We start from the raw sequence: 24749 nt of genomic DNA, 5'->3' as shown, positions 1-24749 counted from the left end.
TCTCCTCTAATAATCTTCAATCACAGATTATTTCAGATTAGAATTGTACTATTACAAGGTCTGAGGATCCCCAAGCCAAAAATTTAACACACAAAGTGGTCCCAGGCTGGCAATGATCCTGCATCTGGCAGAAATACAAAACTCTGAAGAGATCTATGCTCAGCCACAGCACAAAGAATTCATACAAATAAAGTTCTTTTGAAGATAAGCTCACAATCCAAATTATAAAAATGTATGCAGGCCGGGCGCAGTGGCTCACGCCTGTAATCCCAGCACTTTGGAAGGCCAAGGCAGGCAGATCATGAGGTCAGGAGATTGAAACCATCCTCGCCAACACGACAAAACCCCATCTCTACTAAAAATACAAAAAATTAGCTGGGTGTGGTGGCGTGCGCTTGTAACCCCAACTATCCAGGAGGCTGAGGCAGAATTGCTTGAACCAGGGAGGCAGAGGTTGCAGTGAGCCAAGATAATGCCATTGCACTCCAGCCTGGGTGACAAAGTGAGACTCTGTCTCAAAAAAAAAAAAAAAAAAAAATGTATGCAAAACTAATCCATTACAAACAAGATGAGAAATTCAGCAAATAGGAGGGTAAGACCCCCCTGATAAAAACTCAGTAGCATGATCAGATACATTATAAGATACAAGCATGTTTCAAATGATTAAAGCCAAAAAGAAATAATTAAAAACACAAGAAAAGAACATCACCAAACAAGAGATAGTAACTGGCAGATAAAACTTGTAGAAAAATAGTTACTGAAATAAAAAACTCAACAGATGGGTCACACAGAGAGGAGACCAAGTTAGAGAAAATTGATGAACTAGAGAACAGATACGAGAAAATTAACCATCAAAAATGTTTCTACAAGTTAAAATAAAAACATGGAAATGAAAAATGAGAAAGAAGGGTGAGAAGAAAAGAATGGAGAGATGACTAGGCTGGGCGCGGTGGCTCAGGCCTGTAATCCTAGCACTTTGGGAGGCCGAGGTGGGTGGATCACCTGAGGTCAGGAGTTCAAGTCCAGCCTGGCCATTATGGTAAAATGCCATCTTTAAAAAAAAAAAAAAAAAGATGACTAAAAAGTTTCTAAATAAGACTGATTAAAGATACAAAATTTCCAGACAATAAAAAGCTCACACCTAGGTATATTGTATGAAATTGCAGAATGACAAAGGCAAAAAGGTTTAAATATGTTCCAGTTGGGAAAACTGACAAATAACAAGTGAAATTAGAATTTCACTAGCAGTAATGAGCTCCTTGAGGATAATATAACAGGATAATGGGACAAAGGGCTTTAAATGGGGTGGTCAGGAAAGGCCTCTCTGAGTAGGTGACATCTGAGTCGAGCCCTGACTACTGAAAAAGAGCCAGCTTAAACCACACCTGTGGGAACAGTGTTCCAGGAAGAAGAAATATCAAATGCATACAAACACACCAGCACAGGAATGAGCTTGGTGTGCTCAAGGAAGAGAAACAAGACTAGTGTGGCTGAGTACAGTGATCTCAGGGAGAGTAGTGTGAAAGGAGAGCTAAGAATTCAGCTGAGGCCAGACCTCACAGGCTTTGTATAACAATTAAAATAATCTCCAGACCAGGGGTGGTGGCTCACACCTGTAATCTCAGCAATTTGGGAGGCCAAGATGGGTGGATCACCTGAGGTCAGGAGTTCGAGACCAGCCTGGCCAACATGGCAAAAACCCATCTCTACTAAAACTACAAAAAAATTAGCAAGGCAGGGTGGTGCGCACCTGTATTCCCACCTACTCAGGAGGCTGAGGCATGAGAATCACTTGAACCCTGGCAGCGGAGGTTGCAGTGAACCAAGATCGGACCACTGCACTCCAGCCTGGGCGACAGAGCAAGAGTCTGTCTCAGTAAAAAATATATAAATTAATTAAATAAAATCATCTCCAAAGTACCAGTTTGTAAATTTGTTGTTGGCTTTGGCTATTTCCTCCCTTAGGTTATGGTGGAGACTTGAATAAACATAAAAATATTTTTGCAATTCTCATATTTATTCTTTACCTTGGGTGTCTCTTTTTTAAACCCCAGCCAGGCTGTGGCTGCTCTTGCAGAGTAAGCAGCAAAACAAACTTTCCTTCCATTCTTGAACCAGGAATGGCTTTCTAGAAGGAGACCAAAGTCTAGCACTGCACATGTACTATGACAAAGTTCTACCTGATTTTGGTGATGCTCTGTAGCCAAAGAATAACAAAGTTTTCATAAATCAGACATTTGAAATGGCTACATAAGACAGCAAACAACTTTAACTTAGAATCCAGTATTTTTATTCTGTCCTAGATAGAATCTTTGAGTTCTGAAAATTCAGCACTTTCTGGTCCAGGTCCTTAGAAACATATTTGTAGGTGGTAAGGAGGAAAAGCTTCATGTATTCACCCATATTTTTACAATTAGAAAGATCACATTCTCCCTAATACTATTGGGTTGTTTTGTTCTGTTTTGTTTTGCTTTGCTTTTTGAGACAGGGTCTCACTCTGTCGCCCAGGCTGGTGTGCAGTGGTGCAATCTCGACTCACTATAACCTCCGTCTCCCAGGTTCATGTCATTCTCCGGCTCCAGCCTCCTGAGTAGCTGGGACTACAGGCACGAGCCACCACACCCAGCTAATTTTCTTGTATTATTAGTAGAGACAGGGTTTCACCATGTTGGCCAGGCTGGCCTCGAACTCCTGACCTCATGATCCGCCTGCCTCGGTCTCCCAAAGTGCTGGGATTACAGGCATGAGCCACTGTGCCTGGCCTCAAACCTGATGTCAGGTGATCCACCCACCTCAGCCTCCCAAAGTGCTAGGATTATAGGTGTGAGCCACCACACCTGGCCACTATCGGTTTTTAAGACAGTTCAAAGAGCTGAGGGAAATAAATAGAACTATTCAAGGACACACATTTTCGAACTGGGTGGAAAGAGGTTACAGAAGAGCTGAGGATGAAGAAAGTAAGCTCTACAAGGGGACTGATGCAGCAGGAGTCCTGGCCTATTGCTTCCTATGTGTTAGTCTAGTCTCCCTTTCTCTTTCTTTCTTTTTTCTCTTGTTACAGGGTCTCACTCTGTTGCCAAGGCTGGAGGGCAATGACATGATCATAGTTCACTGCAGCCTCAACTTCCCGGGCTCAAGCAATACTCCCAGCTCAGACTCCTAAGCAGCTAGGACCAAAGGCACACGCCACCCTGCCCAGCTAATTTTTTTTATTGTTTGTAGAGATAGGATCTTGCTATGTTGCTGAGGCTGGTCTCAAACTCTTGGGCTTAAGCGATCCTCCTGCCTCAGCCTCCAACAGTGTTGGGATATCAGGCGGGAGCCACTGTGCCCAGCCTAATCTCCCTTTCTTTGATGGTAGGGTTGTCATGTACTCTTTTCGTATCCTTTCCATTATACGCCATACCTGACAATTACTCCTTACGCTTTGACTAAAAGAGCTCAATTCCATCCTTCCCCATAAAGGGCAAGCCATCGCTAAGAAGTTAACCAAGACTTTGTCTTGCATGGAATGAGACACTGGGAATGGATTTTATACTATTTGGCTAAATTCAGTAGTTTCCGAAAGAACAAATAGCCTGGGTTACATGGGCAGCTTCCCCTAACCAAGCCAGTAAATCTTGTCTGATAAGATACAGCCTCATCCCTCGGATCTGACAGTGTGGTTTACTACTAAAGGGCTCTGGAGGACCCAGCCCCCCATCCTTTAGCTATAGAGTGCCCTAAACTGTAAGGCCAAAGAGTAGAGCTTGTGACAAATGTGAGAAAAGCCTAGAATCAAAAGAGGTGGCTGCTGCTTCAACATGAGCCCACAGTGTCACAGGGGGCCTCTGCTGTAGTGGGGACTACAGGAGTCCACTGACTTCAACCCACAGGGCATCCTGGAACAATTTTGTCTGGGGCCTCCCAAAGGCTCATACTAGCCAAGAATCTGAGGAAGAGCAACACAGTGAATCAGGACAAATCAGGGCGTCTTACAAATGAGTGAATTTGCCCCCATATAACAATGAACATCCTTAGACAACAAATGCAACAAAATACAGTTGTGTTTCCCAAAGTGCAGTCTGTGGGCCCCAAATCATCTGAAGTATTTGTCAAGAATATAGAGAGACTGAGACCCTCTGGGGGCAGTGACTGAAAATCCACCTTCTAAAACACGCTCCCCTGGCTATGTTTATGTATATTCAAGCTTGAGAACCACTGCCCTGGATCTAAAAAGAAATACAATAAACAGTTCCTGCTCTTTAAACATGAAATAGACTTATATCCTTTTTCTAGAATCCCAAACATGTCCCAACAGTTACCCATAAGAGTACCTACATATAATCAAGTCACATTATTTATACTCTGTCTCATTCCATTAAAACATACATATATCATACACATAAATTTAAAAAAGAAGTGACATGTCAGCTACGCTCCCATCCACACCAGTACTGTTACTGCCAAAGCTGCACTGCAACTACATCCTCATTAAACAGCCCCCCAACAGAGCAGCCAGCAAAAAAATTAAAATCCATTTCCTGTGTTGCTATTAGGAACCTGAATCACAATTTCAGAAAAAGCTATTTAACCCCGGTAGGAAAATCCCAGAGCAAAAATCAGAAGTTGCGACATATCCCACAGTTTTATTAAGGTCTACTTGTCAATGTCCTGGGGCATGCAGGCTGGAGTCGGGGGAGGGGTCTGGCAGGCTACAGAGGTACAGGACCCTGGTTCATGGACCACTCTTTCATCCCTGGACACTCAGAAGGAAAAGCAGTCCCCAGGAATCCCTCATCGCCGGCCTCTTCTGCTATAGAATAAGTCCACTGAGAAGCATGGCTTCTTTAGCAAGGGCTTATGCAGAGAGCTGAGGGCTGAAATAGCAGGTAGCATGCAGCAAAGCAAGTGAGTAGCAGTTGGCACTTAGGCAGAGCGGGGCGGCGCAGGCTGGGAATTAAGGCTACTGTCATCTGCTCACAGTTGGTTTCATGAGGTAGGTCCTTTTCTTCCCACAGTTGTACCTTTACCTCTTGCCTCTTAAAAGTGGGGATTGCACTAGTGGCCCTTAAACCACAGTAGGCCCACTAATGAGTTCTATGCCTACATGGCACCGTTGTTTTTCTCTGCTTTTAAAAAGTGGGCTAGGTTGGCCAGGTGCAGTGGCTCACGCCTATAATCCCACCACTCTGGGAGGCCGAGGCAGGTGGTCACCTGAGGTCAGGAGTTTGAAACCAGCCTGACCAACATGGAGAAACCCCGTCTCTAATAAAACTACAAAATTAGCCAGGTGTGGTGGCACGTGCCTGTAAGCTACTCAGGAGGCTAAGGCAGGAGAATCACTTGAACTCAGGAAGCAGAGGTTGCAGTGAGCCGATCATGCCATTGCACTCTAGCCTAGGTGGCTCACACCTGTAATCGGAGCACTTTGGGAGGCCATGGCGGGCGGATCACTTGAGGTCAGGACTTCAAGATCAGACTGGCCACCATGCTGAAACCCCATCTCTACAAAAATACAAAAATTAGCCAGGCATGATGGCAGGTGTCTGTAATCCCAGCTACTCAGGAGGCTGACGAAGAAGAATCACTTGAACCCAGGAGGCAGAGGTTGCAGTGAGCCAAGATCTTGCCATTGCAATCTAGCCTGGGTGATAGAGTGAGACTCTAAATCAAAATAAATAGATAAATAAATTAAAAAGTGGGCTGGGTGCACTGGCTCGGGCCTGTAATCCCAGTACTTTAGGAGGCTGAAGAGGGAGGACTGCTTGAGCCCAGGAGTTTGAGACCAGTCTAGGCAACAAAGCATGAGCTCACCTCTATTAAAAATTAAAAAAAAAAAAAAAAAAAAAAAAAAAGCCAGGCATGATGGCAGGCACCTGTAGTTCCAGCTACTTGGAAAGCTGAGGCAGCAGGATCACTTAAGTCCAGGAATTCAAGGTTGCAGTGAGCTGTCATTGTGCCACTGCACTCCAGCCTGGGCAACTGAGTGAGATCATGTCTCAAAAAAACAACAACAAAAAAAAATGGAATTGACTGTCAAAATTTTTAAATGAGAGAAATTCATACAAAAATCCAGATTTCCACTTTCTCTAGAAAAATCAAGGACCACATTCACAAACGGCTGTCAGAGGGTGGGCGGAGATGTACGTGGGTTCCAGCTTCACCAGTCTACACAGTCCCACCCCCTGCCCCATCCTTACTGCCCAATAATCCCATCTGCTTGACTCAGTCATGTCACTGCCTGGCCTCTTCGGGCACCTGACTATACTTCCTGCTCTAAAGTTTAGTAGCAACTTTGAAGTTAAGGCAGGCTAAAGGCACCTAAATACAAGCAGCAGACATCTGAATTCTCTACACTATGGCTCACGCAGCATCTTAAACACATGTCAAATAGGAGCCTTGATAAAGAAGAGGGGTCCGCTCCACTGCACGATGGGAGCACCTGTGGATAATCTGGAAACATCTCCTACCACAACAGCATGACAGCATGGAAGAGAACCAGTTTTGCCTAGTGACTGTGCGTTTCAAACACTGGCGTAGGTGTTTTTACCTATATTATTCATTCCCCTTTTTATAGGAAACAGGTTCAGAGTGATCATACAGCTGGGAAGAATTTCCCAAGACCTAAAACCCAAAATTTAGTGGAAATAATTTAATGCTTAGGGTTACCCTAAACTTTTATGCTAGATGCTGACAGACACAAAAATGACAGATAAGATACGAACTTTGCATTGGATGGTACTTTGTAATAACTAAGCTGTTAGATTTAAAAAAATCTAACAAACAAGCCAGGTGCCGTGGCTCGTGCCTATAATCCCAGCAGTTTGGGAGGCCGAGGTGGGCAGATCATGAGGTCAGGAGATTCAGACCACACTGGCCAATGTGGTGAAACCTCATCTCTAGTAACAATACAAAAAACTAGCTGGGCATGGTGGTACACGCCTATAGCCCCAGCAACTTGGAAGGATGAAGCAGGGGAATTGCTTGAACCTGGGAGGTGGAGGTTGCAGTGAGCTGAGATCGTGCCACTGCACTCCAGCCTGGCAACAGAGCAATACTCAGTCTCAAAAAAACAAAACAAGCCAGGCGTGGTGGCTCACGCCTGTAATCCTAGCACTCTGGGAAGCCAAGGTGGGTGGATCATCTGAGGTCAGGAGTTCAAAACCAGCCTGGCCATCATGGTGAAACCCCATCTTAAAAAATAAAAAAATAATAATAAATAAATAAATAAAACCTAACAAACTTTTTAAAGTTTGTTTCAATTTTTGTTGCTGTAAAGCTTCCTAAAATATTCAAGTTCATCTTGTTCCTTCATAAGTACAATCTAATAAATAGAATGTGTTCTTTATTTAATGATCTGTGACAAAGCCTTGAGGTAATCATTTCAAGCAGGGATGATGCATATACAGGTAAATATACACAGTACACATTTACATACAGCTCTTGAGCTTTTTTTTTGAGACAAAGTCTAACTCTGACACCCAGGCTAGAGTGCAGTGACACGATCTCAGCTCACTGCAACCACCACCTCTTGGGTTCAAGTAATGCTTGTGCCTCAGCCTCCTGATTAGCTGAGACTACAGGTGCATGTCACCACACCCAGCTAATTTTTGTACTTTTAGTAGAGATGGGGTTTCGCCATGTTGGCCAGGCTGATCTCGGACTCCTGACCTCGGGTGATGCACCCGCCTGTAATCCCAGCTACGCGGGAGGCTGAGGCAGGAGAATTGCTTGAACCTGGGAGGTGGAATTTCTAGATCATACCATTACACTCCAGCCTGCGGAACAAGAGTGAAACTCCATCTCAACAACAACAAAAAAGCTCTTGGTCAAACAGAATACCCACTTCTTTTTTTCAAAAGAAGAAAGAGGTATAGTTTTCAAAAGGATCTAAAACATTGAAGGTACAAGTTAATTTATGGATGATGTGCTTGAAAAGAGATTTGCCAGTTTCATTTGACAGTGAAAAGCATATGCCACATCTTATTCCTCATTTTAAGCATAATTCTAGATTAACTCCCCACCCCTTTTTTTTTCTCAGCAGTTCTATCCCACTGCAGCAGACCTTCTGGGAGCAAAGAAGCTCATAATGGGACCTGCCTTCTGTGGTTGTCTGTCTTGGGACCAGTACCAGAGATGTATTGCCAGCAACAAGTTCAACACTGCTCAAGGGAACTACTTACTTCTGTCTCAGACAAGGGGTCACTTTAACAAGGGTCTCACTGCAAATAGGCACAGGATAAAAAGTTTTCAGAATCCAGAGGCTATGTCTCCAAAAGACAGAAAAACTTTAAGAAACTAGAACTTTTGGAACTCTAAGAGCTTGGACTTGAAGATTAAAACAGACTTCAGTGATTTAGAAAAACAGGGGGTTTGGCCGGGCACAGTGGCTCACACCTATAATCCCAGCCGAGGCGGCCAGATCACAAGGTCAGGAGACGAGACCATCCTGGATAACATGGTGAAACCCCATCTCTACTAACAATACAATAATTAGCTGGGTGTGGTGGAACGTGCCTGTAATCCCAGCTACTCGGTAGGCTGAGGCAGGAGAATTGCTTGAACCAGGGAGGCGGAGGTTGTAGTGAGCCGAGATCGTGCTATTGCATTTCAGCCTGGCAACAGAGTGACATTCCATTTAAAAAAAAAAAAAAAATCAGAAAAGAAAAGCTGGGGTTTAGTACGTTACTAAGGGTAGATTTGACAGATTACAATAAACCCAATCCACAGCAACAGGTACCTGGCTTGAAATATGGCCTGCTACTAAAATAACTATGCTTTACTGTTCTTTAAGTTGTATGTATAAAGTAATTTGGGTACTACTGAGATCCTGTCCTCCTGGGGGGTGGTTATCCAGAATTTTTTTTTTTTTTTTTGAGACAGAGTTTCGCTCTTGTTACCCAGGCTGGAGTGCAATGGTATGATCTCGGCTCACCACAACCTCCACCTCCCAGGTTCAAGTGATTCCGACTCAGCCTCCCGAGTAGTTGGGATTACAGGCATGCGCCACCACGCCCAGCTAATTTTGTATTTTTAGTAGAGACAGGGTTCCTCCCTGTTGGTCAGGTTGGTCTCGAACTCCCAACCTCAGGTGATCCATCTGTCTTGGCCTCCCAAAGTGCTTGGGAGGTGTGAGCCACCACGCCTGGCCTATCCAGATTATTTGAGTAAGAGATGAAATGTCGGTTCCAGAAGGGCTTGGTCATATCTTCTAGCCCACAAAAAATGACTCTGTACCTGTCACTGATAAGACAGAGTACCTGGTGATTAAGGAGACAACCAATGTCAAAATTCTCAATTTCTGGGCAGATAATTAACACACATTGCTTAGAAGGCAGCAAGAAGGGTCCACCTATTTCTCCTTTATTAAAACAGCATGGTCCTTCTTCCCTCAGTCCTGTGACTCTTGCTTCCCAAGCAGAGTGGACGACTATGAGGGTTTCTCCCCCAGGGTTTCTCCACCTTAGCCCTACTGACATTTGGAGTCAGGTAATTATTTGTTGCAGGGGACTGAACTGTACATTGCAGGGTTTAGCAACATCCCTGGTCTCTATTAACTAGATATGCCAGTAGCAACTTTCCACCCTCCTAGCTGTGACAGCCAACCACGTCCAGTGACAGCCAACCATGTCCAGATACTGCCAAATGTCCCTGGGGGAGGGGGGAAGGCCAAAACTATCCCTAGTTTAGAGTCCCTGTTTTAACCAAACTGCAGAACAATATTTTGTGCAGAACTGTGTTGTAGCCATTCTTGTTCCCTGAGTGCCTCATAGACTCCCTACCACTATGCTGCTCTAAATTCCCCGTGGACAGGACTGATGTCAGTCTCACAAACGTACCTACCCTGGCAAAAAGCCCTTCACAAAGTCCTGAACCTGGCGACTGCTAAGTCAACTAACCATAGTTGTCCCTTGAGCCTCTTAGCTACATGGTACAAGCAGCAGCATGAAGGGGTCCTCCAAAGCCTGGGGCAAGGCTGTGGGAGTGTGATTTTCGCATGACCAGTGCAAGACTGAATCATGGCTCTCTGGCTGGGACAGGTTTACAGTAACCCAGCACCAGCTGAGCCTGGCCCATGCATCTGGAACCTTACACAGAGACGCAGGAATGACTGTACGTTCTATTTGTGCTGGCAGTCCGAACCAGCCTGTCCTAATCTTCCTACTGCACTCCAGAGCCACACCCAGAGGCGTGAGAGATCACAGGTATTCACACCACCTGCCTGGTGGGTAACCAGGGCTTTCAAACCCTCGATGGAAACCACAAGATCAGCTGGACAGTATTTGAAACCACATCGAGACCGTGCGTCACAGTTTGGTGGGAGCTCCTGAAGTCCTGTGTGTTAAGCAAGAAAACCAAATGATAATAAATACTCTGGCCTCCTTGACGCAATGCCCAAGGAAACCAGCGTCTCATGTGTAACACAGTCCGGCAAACCCTGAGCCACTTTCAGGAAAAGAAGTCAGTGTGTCACACTCCAGCCATTCCCAAAGCAAGTCTCCTTCCCTGCACTGCCCCTCCCCTTGCAGGATTTTAATCACCATTTCCAGCAACCAGCAATAGATGCCTCTTGTGAGGTCTGGGGTTCAAATTCAGGTGAGCCCTGCCCAGAGAAGCAATGGCTACAGAGGAGCACAGAAATGGCTCAGGCAGGTCCACACTCAGGGCTCTTTCAACCCACTCTTGCTACAAACTAGCAAGAAATAGAGTCAAGGAGCCCTAGGGAGGGAGAGGTAAGAAAACAGTATCTTACTACTGCTAGGGAATGAGGGCAGGAGAAGGGATTTCAAAGCATTTTTTAAAAATAGCCCTAAAGTATTCTGTTTTCCTGGACTAAAATTTACCTCTTCAAGGAAAAGGGGTGGGAGGGGGTGGGTCACACTCATGGGCTATCACTGGAGGAAGTGACTGTTTTCTTTGGCTCCATCCTGGATAAATGTTTCAAAATCAGCAGCCACAGTCCTTTCTTCCAGTGAGTTACTGTCCAGTACACTGCTTTCTCTTTGCTCTGATAACAGATGTAATGAAAAACAAGTCATGTTCCTCTAAAGAAAAAAAAAAAAGCAGCTTCTTTCAACAGAGAGGGTTAGAGGGTGAAAAATTAACCTGAGGCCAGGCACTGTGGTTCACACCTGTAATCCTAGCACTTTGGGAGGCTGTGGTGGGTGGATCACCTGAGGTCAAGAGTTTGAGACCAGCCTGGCCAACATGGCAAAACTCCATCTCTACTAAAAATACAAAAATTAGCCAAGCGTGGTGGCGGACACCTGTAATCCTAGCTACTCAGGAGGCTGAGGCACAAGAATCGCTTGAGCCTGGGAGGCGGAGGCTGCAGTGAACTGAGTTCACACCACTGCACTCTAGCCTGGGCAACAGAGCAAACCTCCATCCCTGACCCCCCTCCAGCCCTACCCCCATCCAGCTCACCCCCACCTCCCACCCACCAAAAAAAAATTAACCTGAAAGGGCTTGGATAAGTACCACCTTTCTCACCTTTGGTGACAGTAGGAAATTGAGGTATGCTGTGGAGCTGTCACAAGAATCAGTTTAGATAAAGATAGTGGCTTCAACTTTAGGTAGTACAAACAAGTGTCACTTTGGTGTTTGCTGCTACATACAGCTAGTTCCCTTCCAAGCAAGATCTTGCTTAATTTGTCCTCAACCTGGTGGAAAGAGGTTGGGCCTGAGGGTAACAGCGACTCATAGTCAACATTCAGTCTTCTGCCGGGCACAGAGCAGGCAGGGAGGAAGAGGCCTGCAGCGGGCTGTGGGTGCGGGTACCAAGCCAGAACAATGGGCAGGGGCAGACAGATACCAGGAAGACCTGCACTCCAGACCTGCACTACCCACCCCCCTGCTGCAACCACACATTAGTCCTGGGGTCTGGAACAGATAACTTCTCTCTGGGTTTCAGTTTCCTTATAGCAAAAAGGAGATAAGACCTCCTCCCTCAGCGGTGGCCACTGTGGTGAAATAATAAATACTCCAAGTCAATGCTGGCTAACATTCAGCAGTTGAGGGGTTAAACTGGAAGCTCGGCAATTCTCCTCCTTCCCTCTAGGCAGTCTTGGCTCCCTCACTGCAGCTTTAGCTGGCCATCACAGAGCCTTTCCAGTGCTCTCCTTGTGAGACTCGAAGTCCACTTCTGCCCAGGGAGTAAGTGCCATGTAACATTCTAATTGCCTTGTCACATTCGGCATCAGCCCAGGGACCAGTTCACCCTTTCAAAAATACAAACAGCCCCTTGGGCCAGGAGTTGCCCCCTGCGCCTCTTTCCATGACAAATTCCAACATGCGCAAGGGACCCTAAGATGGTTTTGATGGGTATTATTCATTTCCAGTATCAAGGATTATCCCATCTCATTGGTGTGGACAATGGGTCTCTCCCACTGAGAAAGGCAATATTCCAAGGTGCCAGATGTAAAATTACTGTCTTAGTGGATCTAGTCTGCATTCCATCAACAACTAGAACTTACCTTCTACACACCTAACACCTACAGTGCAACAACTGATACTACTGGACTGTGGGAAGGGCCACCTGCACAAGGGTTGTCTCTTCACACCTCTGAACTGCAGCATTCTGTTCTTTTCTAATGTCATTTGCCACCACCTGCAGAATGTCCTCATTACCTGTGTACTTATTCTACTTTCCCTACCTGACTGTAAACCCCTTAAGGGCAGGAATGGAGTTGATACCCTTTGTATTCACAACATGCTTTGGGTAGAATAGGTGCACAGTACTTTTCAGATGTCGAGTGTTGCTCCTAAGAATCCTTCAGCATTACCCAATCAATGCCTTCTGGATGCACATGAAATAGAATTCATTCAAATCATGACTAAGAACATTCTGTTGCAATACTGTTCTCTGAAAATCAGTAATCCCTTTGTTAGGTACACATAATGGAATCTTTTAACCAGAAAATCTATTTTCTGATCTTGTCAGATAATAAAGGGATAGCATGCCTAATTGTGTATTTTATCTTAAATTTGGTATATAGTGCCTTATCCAAAAAGTTTAGCAGGTGACTATCTTCTGAGCTTTGGTTCATCTGAGCACAAAAAGAGCATTTTTTAGTCAACATTGGAGCTTCTGTGAGCTGTCTAACCATCCCTTGCATGAAAGAACTAATACATCCTACAGTTTGTCTGCCCTTTACAGACACTGAAATCATGCCATGCTCATTATTAAACGGAAAGGCCCTGACGTCTTCCTCCTTCTCAGTATCCATAAAAGACACCCATACCTGGTCAGCTAAGGTCCTTGTCTTGCCTCAGGCAAATTCAATACCAAGACTCAACAGGTGAATGACAGTTTCCCTTGCCATCTGCAGGAGAAAACAAAAACAACTCTCCCAACCTGATCTGTCCAGAATGCTCTTCCCCAGCTCATATGTCTGGTAAACTCTCCTACTCACCCTTCAAGAGTCAGATCAGATATCAGTTTCTCAGGAAAGCTTCCCCTAGCCTGATTCAGGTACCTGCCCCCACACTCTGCTCTCCCAGTTCCTGGGCGTTCCTCTGTTGCAGTCTCAGCACGCTGGCTTGTAATTATTTCCACGCCAAACTCTAGAGGAAGTCTCTCAAAGTGCGGCCAGAGACAACCTGGGCCAGAAACACCTGGGGAACGTCACAGAAATGCATATTCCTGGGCCCGGGCCCCAGACCTAAACAGTCTACTTTTTTTTCTTTCAGACAGTCTTGATGGCACGATCTTGGCTCACTGCAACCTCCACCTCCTGGGTTTAAGCAATTCTCCTGCCTCAGCCTCCCAAATAGCTGGGATTACAGGCACCCGCCACCATGCCCGGCTAATTTTGTAGAGTCGGGGTTTTACTATGTTGGCCAGGCTGGTCTCGCACTCCAGACCTCAGGTGATCTGCCCACCTTGGTCTCCTAAAGTGCTGGGATTACAGGCATGAGCCACCTGTGCCCAGCCAAAATCTGCATTTTAATAAGCCCCACTTCCAGGTGATTTTTATGGTTTTGAGAACAATTCCTTTAGGTGCATAAGCCCCCTGGAGGTAGGGATTGTGTATATTTGTGTCCTTTATACCAGGCCACATTCATTAAGTGGTCAAAGTCTTCCACAGAGTAAAATGCAAGTGAGCATACGAAGAGGTAAGCAGCATGTTCTCTCCTACCTGGGCAGGCTAGAAAGAAACATGCCCACGGAGAACAATGGCTTAATCATACTCTACTCTCAGACATCAAGCCCCACAGTCCAGGTAGTGAGAAAAATCCAGGATTTGGGAAGGACTCTAGTTAAAAAAAAATCTTCAATTACCCTTTCTTTAGACAATAAACAATGCTGTGCAAATGGCTTAACTTCTCTAAACCTCAGCATGCACCTCTGTACAAACAGAATAACACTACACATAAGACACAGGGTTATCATATGGATTAAGTGGAAAAAAATAAACCAAAGTATATACATATGTACGATAAAGATCAATTTTATGTGTGTGTGTGCACATGAGCGTTATGTGTCATTTTTTCTTAAACAGAATTACACCAAGTGATCCTTAGAAGGCTGGCCTCTACATGGCTCCAATAAAGAATGTAGTTACACTGTCTGAACCAAAATACTAGAAATATACAAAATTATATAACCAAAACTACCCCACGATTGTACAGGCAAGAGTTTGAGTCACAGAAGCTTAGGGCAGGAAGAGCCTTCAGAAGGCTTCTAAATTCTGCCTTCCCCCAGGCATCTGTTCAGACGCAAGAGCTAAAGGTTCACCTGCTGTTGATCCTCTCAGAGGCTCCCCACAACAACCATCTCAACCCTTCACTCCCCTTGAAGAGTTTAATTTAATGCTACCCACTGCTTCATTCTCTCACTACATGTCCAAGTAACTGGACACAGACCCTCGCCCTCTTGCCACCTCAGTATATAAGATTAACAGTATCTTGCTGGGCACGGTGGATCTTGCCTGTAATCCCAGAATTTTTGGAGGCCAAAGTGGGCAGATCACCTGAGGTCGGGAGTTCAAGACCAGCCTGACAAACATGGAGAAACCCTGCCTCTACTAAAAATACAAAATTAGCTGGTGTCGGGGTGCATGCCTGTAATCCCAGCTACTCAGGAGGCTGAAGCAGGAGAATTGCTTGAACCTGGAAGCAGAGGTTGTGGTGAGCTGAGATTGCACCATTGCACTCCAGCCTGGGTAACAAGAGTGAAACTCCATCTCAAAAAAACACCAAAACAGTATCTTGGTAGAGTAAGAGGTGGCCTTCCAGCTCTATGTCACTGCACAATGGTCACTGACCACAGATCGAGAGCTCACTCGCCTGGCTGTGGGCACCTGCCTGGCACACCTGGCTCCTGTCAAGGCATCAGTCCCTTCGCTTCTCGCTTCCTGTACCCCTACAGTGTTGCATCCTTTGGGAATGAGTGGATCAAAGTAAGAGTTATGTCTACTCTCTACCAGCCAAGGTGCTAACGTTTCACATACATTCTTTGGTGGAATCTCTGTGCAACCTCAGAGATGAGGTTCAGAGCGGCTAAGAGCCTGCCCAAGACCCCAGGGAGGCTGGGATGCGAATGCAGGTCTTTCTGGCTCCCAGGCCACCCTCTCCACTCTGTTAGGCAGTTTTCGCCCTCCCAGCCTGCTGACACAGCATGAGACGCTTCACCCAGCTTCATCCTATTTCCAACACTGCTCAAAATTCTCTGCCCACAGGTTTAAGGACAGCCTTTCTGACCAGGTGCAGTGGCTCACGCCTGTAATCCTAGCACTTTGGGGGGTCAAGGCAGCCAGATCACCTTAAGTAAGGAGTTCGAAACCAGACAGGCCAACATAGTGAAACTCCATCTCTACTAAAAATATAAAACTTAGCCAGGCATAGTGGCACATGCCTGTAATCCCAGCTACTTGGGAGGCTGAGGCAGGAGAATCGCTTGAATCCAGTAGGCAGAAGTTGCAGTGAGCTGAGATAATGGCACTGCACTCCAGCCTGGGAAATAGAATATGACTCCATCTCAATAAAAAAAAAAGGACAGTCTTTCTTGTGGGGGCAGAAGGGGTGCTCCAAGTGGACACCACTCTGCCCATCAGCTGCATCAACGCAAACTCTGAAGATAACAAGAACTGATTAAGTTTGGGGCTTTTCAAAGGAGCTTCCTTTGAACAGAACTGTAGGCAACTCAAGGGAGAGTTGCCCACCTAGCACTTTTCTCAGAGTGAAGCAACCAGTCCCTAGCGGCTCCCCTCTAGGGCTTCTGCTGTGAACTCATCTGTGGTTTTCCTCACCCAGGAACAGGCAGCAGAGGGTGTGTGCTCTGTCCCCACCCCTTACAGCCAGCAGCTGCTGGTTACAGTTACACATTCCGATATAGACATGCCTCTCAGACGAAGAGGGGGTGGGGGTGTCCGACTCGCAGAAGCCCTGGAACACATAGTTGGCAACAGCTGTGTTCTCAGCAGACAGCAGTTGGCTTGCTACTGTTCTCTCATTCCTCACTGCTTTACCGGCTAGAATGAATGCAGTGCCCCCACTTCAAAGGGCGGCTCACCCGAGCAATCAAGTCTTTGCCACAGGGGTCTGTTTGCCTTGATAAATCGGTAAGGCCAAAATGGGGTCAACTCCACACCCCTTCCCCTGAGGTGTCTGGGATGTCCCTGAGCCGCACAGCCCCAGCCACATGCTTGAAAGGAAGAAAGCCTTTCCTTTAAAAGAAGTACAGAGCCCTCACCCCACCCCCAAATCAGAGTTCCTTCAGAACCAGAGGGCTATGAGGGAGTCTCCCCTGACTAGCCAAATCAAAATGGAGAAGGAATAAAAGGGGTTTGCAGGAAGCATGGCTTTCGGCCTCTCCCCTGCCCCAGCCCCACTCTCCAGCTGCTCCTCCGTGAAGTTTCCAAAGCAGTTTTACAGGGTCTGATGGCAAATCAGAACCGGACAGCCCTAGAGAAACCTCGGGGATGTAGAGGGTTAAGAACACGGTGGCTCTGAAAGTAAGGAGCAACTAGCAAACAAGAAGGGAGACTGGAAAGTTCTGTGTGGGAGCTGGCCTGGTATAACCGAGAGGCATTTGCTAAAATATTCCCTCCACCCAAAGCAGTAGTACAATAAACAAGCTCCCACCCCTTCTTCCCTTCCGATCCCGATCCGTGCAGAACCAATTACCTGTCTAAGACCCAAAAGGAAAGGCATCCTGCAAGAGCATCGTCCACACTAACGTTGGAACAAAAGGCTCTTAAAAGTTAAGGTCTTGGAATGAGCATTGCCCCTGGTGGGCCTGTGTGCGTGGCGGTCCTGGTTCACCGGCCTTCCTTAGCAAAGCAGACAAAGTAAACAGAGTCCTGGGACCAAGCAGGCACACTGCCTCCTGCTCTCCTTGCTACTCCCCCCGCCTGGCTCTGGCCCACCCCCACCTTCTCGTGACATATCTCAGACGCAGCTAAGCCGAAGCTGTCTGCCAAGGGGGAAATGACATCAGTTCAGGCGCAGCAGAAAAACTTCAGACAGCTGCGCTGGAATACTGAGGAGGATGTGCTGCCGACCCACGATGCCCAGCCCTGGACCCACCTAGAGCCAGAGCCCACTGTGGGAAGACAGTGGGAGCTGCAGATGGGAGCAGGCTGCTGCAACCCCTTGGCTCTAAGCAGCTCCGGGGTACATAAATCAAGTCTCTAAAGCTGAAAAGAGCTACACTGGTCTGAATAAGGATGGACTCTCTAGCTCCTAGACTATTGTTTCTCCTCCCTGGGAAAGAAAATCAAGTCTAATGTCTGTCAGTTTCACAGAAACTTTTCCACCCCCACCCCTGCCAGAGTCGGTGCTCAGTAAATAACAGGACATTAAGCCTGGCTGTCCCAACTTTCTCTAGGGAATGAGGCAATTCGCAGGGAGGGCTTGGAGAGGCACCTTTTCCCCAGCTAAGGTAGGACACACGTTACCTTGGACACTGACCTTTTTGAGCCCTCGCTTCCACAGGAGAGTTTATATTTCATAAACAAACTGCGCAAGTACAGGTGCCAACATCTTTCCTCACTTGCCTTATAAAAGGTACAACAAGTCCCCCCGCAGCCTCCAAGTTGCCAGAGAGGCAGATCATCTATATTTAAACCAACTCTTGGTTTGGAAAAGTTCACCGCCTTAGGTGTGTCTTGCTTTCTTCACTAAGTTCAGCTCAGGGAGAAAAGGGTTCTCCAACAGCAAGTTTTGCACCAGACGCAAGAGCCGTGGGGATGGTGTCCTGCTCTGACTTTTCCTAGTCAGTGGTGTAAGCCAAATCCCTTCTGGCTACCCTTCCTGAAACAGCAGGTCACAGCAGCTCTCCCTGGGCCTGAATCCTCTACCAAAGACAACACTCACACAGGACAAAAGGTCCCGTTTGGGTTTGGATTTCCAGAAATGACTCGAGGAGAACAATGTTCAGAGGAGCTTTATAAATCCAAAGTTACTTTTCCTTTTTTTTTTTTTTTTTTTTTAGACATGGTCTTACTCTGTCACCCAGACTGAAGTACAGTGGTGTGATGATCTTGGCTCACTGCAACCTCTACCTTCTGGGCTCAAATGATCCTCCTACCTCAGTCTCCCAAGGAGCTGGGACCATAGGCACGGGCCACTACATGCAGCTAATTTTTGTTTTTTTGTGTGGAGATGGGGTTTCGCCATGTTGTCCAGGCTGGTCTTGAACTCCTAGGCTCAAGTGATCTGCCCACTTCAGCCCCCTAAAGTGCTAGATTATACAAAGTTACTTTTCAATAACTTCCTCGGCTACAAATTAATTATACTGTCCAGGACTCAAAGCAAGTATATTTCATCTTTCCTTTCATTTTCTGCAACAATTTTCTTTCATGGTACTTATCCAAGGCTTCCATGGTAGTGGCACTGTGCTGGGCATGGCCCATGTAGGTCAGAAATTATTCCTGCAAATTAGTATCTATAACCCCCACCTAGGACAATAAATTAGCAGCGCATGACACGTACAGCACAGCGAGGTGCCAAAAGTACTGTTTGATCATTAGAATCCAGCCAGACACACAACGTGTTTACTGCAGGTCCCCACTGACGGTCAAGGTCACATCGACTTTCCTGACAAGAAAATGAATGTGCCAAGCTGGCTGAGCCATTTCCTTGAGACTCACAAAAAGAATGGATCACAACCTCACTGCCAGAGGAAAAGGCAGCTGATGTGTAAACAAAGTAGCTCCTGCTCCTGCAGGTGTTTGGGGACTGGGAAGCCATTCTTCGGCACACACGTATTCTCAAGACATCAAGACACGGTCTATCCCAGGCCTTGCTGCCAACAACCAGGTCAAACTGCCAGACAAACGAGGTTGGACATCAAGGCACAGCTGCCCAGGGAAGAGCAATGAGGCTGTTTTCAACCCCTTCCTTTCACTTCCTTGGTTCCCTGGTAACTACTGAGAACCACAAAACACATGCAGCATTAACTTTGGCAGTCAAACTGGAGGAAAGAGCATCCTCATCCCCTCATGGGCAATGTAGTCTACACTGATCTCACAAGACCAGACTGGCACCTGCAATTCTCCAGAAAGAGTGCCATGGCAGGTGTACCCATTCATTTACTCACTCCACACTCACTGAATGCCTACAGTGTGCCAGGCATTGTTTTAGGCACTGGGGATGCCACTATGACCAAAACATACAAGAAACTTTGCTCTAATAGGCTATGAAGTATTTCATATTTCTTCCCCCTCCCCTTTTTCTTTTTTTTTTTTTTAAGAGAGAAGGTTTTGCTCTGTCACCCTAGGCTCAAGTGATCCTCCTGCCTCACCCTCCCAAGAAGCTGGGACTATGGGCACATGTCACCACGCTCAGCTATTTTTATTTTTCGTAGAGACAGGGTCTCACTATGTTGCCCAGGCTTGAACTCTTGTCCTCAAGTGACCCTTGTGCCTCAGCCTTTCAAAGTGTTGAGACTACAGGCATGAGCCACTGAGCTTGGCCCCATAATTCTAAATAATATTCATCAGTGATGATCTCAGAAGTGGAATTGCAACAAAATTACTAGAAATCCAAAAAAAAACTTATAAAAATACAACCTAAATGATCAAAATTGCATTATAGGCTTCCTGATTTCCTAATGAATCATCCTTTTATGATGCTACTCAAGACAGTGTTTCTAATCAGCATTTGTCTATTTTTAACTTCTCACAGATTATAAATTCCTGTGTGCAAGGCAGCATTTAACCCAAGGCATTATACCTAGTACAATATCATCTATTCCAAAAAAGTGACTGCTGACAACAGCTTCTTTCTTACTAATCAACTTCTTGCCTACAGCCCCTCACTAACATTCACTAAGCACTGAGATCTGAGGGGTTAGGAGAAAAAGAGGTTGAATTGGCAAAATCAGTCATTCCCAGGAAAGTGAGTTCACTTTCTGCCATGTTATACAAATACTACTACAACCCAGGGACAAAGTAGTCAGCTTTGCCACTTGAAAAGCAAGATGATCATTAACAATTTCTGCTAGCCTGAAAAAAAATGGGTTCTTCTATGTACGTGATCCAGGCTCAAACATCATGAGCCAAAGAGAGGGTAAATCCTTTTTCAAATGACTTTAGTCATTCGCCTGCCAGTGCAGAATTAAATTCAATGCTAAATTCACCAACTCTTTTTTTTTTTTTTTTTTTTTTAAAGGAAGTCATACTAAATTAGAGTTAAGCAGGGTTATCTTGTCAAAATGTTGCAGGTTGGCCAGGCATGGTGGCTCATGCCTGTAATCCTAATATTTTAGGAGGCTGAGACAGGCAGACTGCTTGAGCCCAGGAGTTCAAAACCAGCTTGAGCAACATGGCAAAACCCCATTTCTACAAAAAATACAAAAATTAGCTGGGCATGGTGGCACGTGCCTGTTGTCTCAGCCCTCAGGAGGCTGAGGTGGGAGGAGCACTTGAGCCCAGGAGGGAGAGGTTACAATGAGCCAAGATTGCACCACTGCATTCCAGCCTGGGCAACACAGCAAGACTCTGTCTCAAAAAAAAGAGGGCCAGGCATGTTGGCTCACACCTGTAATCCCAGCACTTTGGGAGGCCGAGACGGGTGGATGACAAGGTCAGGAGATCAAGACCATTCTGGCCAACATAGTGAAACCCCGTCTCTACTAAAAATAGAAAAATTAGTTGGGCATGGTGACACATGCCTATAGTCCCAGATACTTTGGAGGCTGAGGCAGGAGAATCACTCGAACCTTGGAGGTGGAGGCTGCAGTGAGCTGAGATCATGCCACTGAACTCCAGCCCAGGTGACAGAGTAAGACTCTGTCTCAAAAGAAAAAAAAAAAAATTGCAAGTTAACAACTACTTATGGCCTCAAGCAGCATCTGAGATATCCTTCCACTAAGGTCTCCTCCTCTGCACTTCAGAGAACCCCCAGAGACAATACTGCTGAAAATATTACCCTTTGGATTCAGATTAACTTTTTTTTTTTGAGACAGAGTCTCGCTTTGTCACCCAAGCTGGAATATGGTGGCACAATCTTGGCTCACTGCAACCTCTGCCTCCCAGGTTCAAGTGATCCCCCTGCCTCAGCCTCCCAGGTAGCTGGGACTACAGTCATGCGCCATTACACCGGGCTAATTTTTGTATTTTTAGTAGAGACAGGGTTTCACCATGTGGGCCAGGTTGGTCTCGAACTTCTGACTTCAAGTGGTCCACCTGCCTCAGCCTCCCAAAGTGCTAGGATTAAAGGCGTGAGCCACTGTGCCTGGCCTCAGATTAACTTTTAAATATTTTATTTTAAAAAATTGTTTTTGTTACATAGATGAGGACTTCCTATGTTGCTTCTTTATGAACCAGGGAAACAGAACCGAGCCACCGCACCTCCCTAAAATTTTATTTTAAATAGGGAGTCTTGCTATGTGGCCCAAGTTGATCTCAAATTCCTGGCCTCAAGCAATCCTCCCACCTCAGCATCCTCAAATGCTGGCATAACAGGCACGAACCACTGTGCCCTACTGGATTAATTTAAGACACACTGTAACAACATATATGCTCACAGCTAGCTGAATTCATTCTTTTACTGTAGTAAATTTGCTCAAGTATCTTTTGGCAACATTTTTGTAGGCAGTTTATATATTTATAATCTTTAAATTCTGGGATGGGGTAGGGGAGAGATAATGATTTGTTCAACCCTAACCATGAGCCAAACTCCATGCTGGGAACTCTATCTAACCAACATCTCAAAGCCACAACAACCCTACAATGTGGCCACTACTATCACTATTACTCAGTTGCAGAAATGGAGGCATGTGGGGCTTATGTAACTTGCCAAGGTGACACAGCCAGCTGTGAGATAGCACAAGGATTCGAGTGAAGACTCTGGCTCCACAGGCTCTTTCCTTTATGATCACACAGGCGTCAGATATTAGAATATCAGAAGTTACAAACAAGGAAAAAATAAACAGCAAAAACCAGAACTGAGGGTCAGGTGAATGTTAAACAGACAGGGAGGTCCCTGGTCAGTGCTCTAGAACCCTGTTTAAGAGACTGCCATGTGGCTGCACATGGTGGCTCATGCCTGTAATCCCAGCACTTTGGGAGGCTGAGGTAGGTGGATCATAAGGTCAAGAGATCAAGACCATACTGGCCAACATGGTGAAACCCAGTCTCTATTAAAAATACAAAAATTAGCTGGGAATGGGGCACATACTTGTAGTCCCAGCTACTCTCAGAAGGCTGAGGCAGGAGAATTGCTTGAACACAGGAGGCAGAGGTTGCAGTGAGCCGAGATCGCACCACCGCATTCCAGCCTGGGCAACAGAGCGAGACTCCATCTCAGAAAAAAAAAAGAGAGAGAGAGCCTGCCACACACACTGGATCTGACGGTGCTGTTCAGCAGTGTAAAGGCAGGGTCCTAGGCTCCTAGGGCCCTCCTCTAACCCACTTTGGAGAGCAAGGTTCTATGAGGTCAATGACCGGGAAAGCCCCAGCGTTCCCATCTGTTCCCAATGCACAACAGATCCACACACAAGGAACAGGCTGAAGACCTTCCTATGCCATGGCTCTTGGGAACCTGGTGAGCTGCTCCCACACCCATGGCATCTGGTCAACTGAGGCTGGTGGTGACTAGGGCTGAAGGTCTAGAGGAATCTTATTACGCAATCAAGGGATCTGAAGAGAGAGGGTTTGTCAGAACAGGACAGTAACTGCCAGGCTTCTAGGGTAGTAGATAATCACCAGGGGTAAGGCCATTTTATTTCCAGGAGCTTTGAGCAGAGGCTGCTGGGCAGACACAGAATAAGAGGCCTTATTATCTAAGATAAGAGACCTTTCTTATCTTTCTCTGGTTTGGGCACACACTCATTTATAGGCCTTAGAGTTCTGACTCAAGAGAGAAGAGAAAATACTAATTCAAACCTCAGACCAACAAGAATGTCACAATAAAAGTTAAACTTAGACATCTTCATGTCATGGGTATGAGGCTGGGCATTAACATAAGGACCCTGAAGTAATTATTTTGGTGAATGCCAGGGGATCAACTCTAAACCCAGAATGAAAATTTGCAGAACTCTGCCAAGCAGAAACACTAAAGGTTGCTTAACTGCTAGAAACCAAGAACACTAGCTTTATCTATGTTCTGGGGCTGGACAAAGACAGACATGTAGGGGCAAGAAAACACACACCTCTGTTTCTGGGCAGGACAAGGCATTCTACAAGTCACAGAACTTATTTCTTCCACAAGGTATCCACAATAACCCATGGGTGCTTTCCTACCATTGAGTCTTGCAGGAAAGATAGCTGGGTAAATGATTCTTAAGCACAGTATGTAATCCTCTGCTAAACATCAAATCGTGAATTTCAGAGAGGGAAGATTCCAACAGATGGGGACATCTCATATTTTACACCATGATGTTAGGTAACTCATTCAAGGACACACATCTAATAGGCAGTGGAACCAGAATCTCAACCAGGTCTTTGTGACTCCAAAATGGCTTGGACACAGATGGAGATGGGATTTTAATATTAATTAGAATTGTGACCTCCCCCTTACTTGTGACCTGATATTTACAGTTGTATCCAGTCTATCCAGGATGTGCGGGGGGGATAACAAAGATGTACTATTGGATAAATCAGTCTTGCCCTGGAGGATTTATTTATTTAGTTACCCAGTTTGGGAGAAAAGACACACAGAAACAAACATACTCACTCTAGGAAAAGCATGGTGGGGCAGGGGACAAACACAGCGACATAGAAGAGCTCAAAGAAGAGATGCTGGATGAGCCTCTGAGCTTCCAGAAAAGGAAAGAAAGAGAGAGAGAGAGAGAGAGAGAGAGCGAGCGCGAGAGAAAGAGAGGAAGGGAGGGAGGGGGGGAGGGATGCTGTTGAAAGACAGAAAGGCCAAAGAAAGTTTTTGTTTTCAAAGGAAATGTTATCAAGAGATAGATACTAGGCTAGACAAAATGGTTCATGCCTATAATCCCAACGCTTCAGGAGGCTGATGTGGCACGATCACGTGAGGCCAGGAGTACAAGACCAGCCTGAGCAACATATTGAGACCCTGTTTCTACAAAAAGTTAAGAAATTAGCCAGGCATAGTGGCAGATGCCTTGTAGGTTCAGCCATTCAGGAGGCTGAGGCAGGAGGATCACCTGAGCCCAAGAGGTTGAGGTTGTAGTGAGCTGTGATGGTTGCAGTGAGCTGTGATTGTACCACTGCACTCCAGCCTGGGTATCGGAGTGAAAGTTTGTCTCTTAAAACACAAACTAAGGGCCAGGAGCAGTGGCTCACGCCTGTAATCCCAGCACTTTGGGAGGCAGAGGTGTGTGGATCACCTGAGGTCAGGAGTCC

At 46.0% G+C, this 24749-nt stretch overlaps 1 protein-coding gene across 2 annotated transcripts in view; it reads right to left on the bottom strand.

The window, feature by feature from the left end:
* WBP1L (WW domain binding protein 1 like) overlaps positions 1-24749 on the bottom strand; it is a 79110-nt gene that overhangs the window by 30295 nt on the left and 24066 nt on the right. Inside the window, exon 1 of one of the 2 annotated variants that reach the window (XM_032281462.1) lies at positions 17113-18461. The exons of the other annotated variant lie outside the window; for it this stretch is intronic. Within the exon in view, the coding sequence (XP_032137353.1) occupies positions 17113-17139 (27 nt within the window). The 5' untranslated portion in view covers positions 17140-18461. Of the gene's footprint in view, positions 1-17112; positions 18462-24749 lie in introns of those variants that run through there. 2 annotated transcript variants of the gene reach the window in all.

This window comes from Sapajus apella, unplaced genomic scaffold, assembly GCF_009761245.1.
Source record: "Sapajus apella isolate SASKATOON/1434 unplaced genomic scaffold, GSC_monkey_1.0 scaffold13, whole genome shotgun sequence".
Lineage (NCBI taxonomy): Eukaryota > Metazoa > Chordata > Mammalia > Primates > Cebidae > Sapajus > Sapajus apella.
Note: the sequence above shows the minus strand (reverse complement) of the source record. Positions and strands in the feature narration are given on the sequence as shown.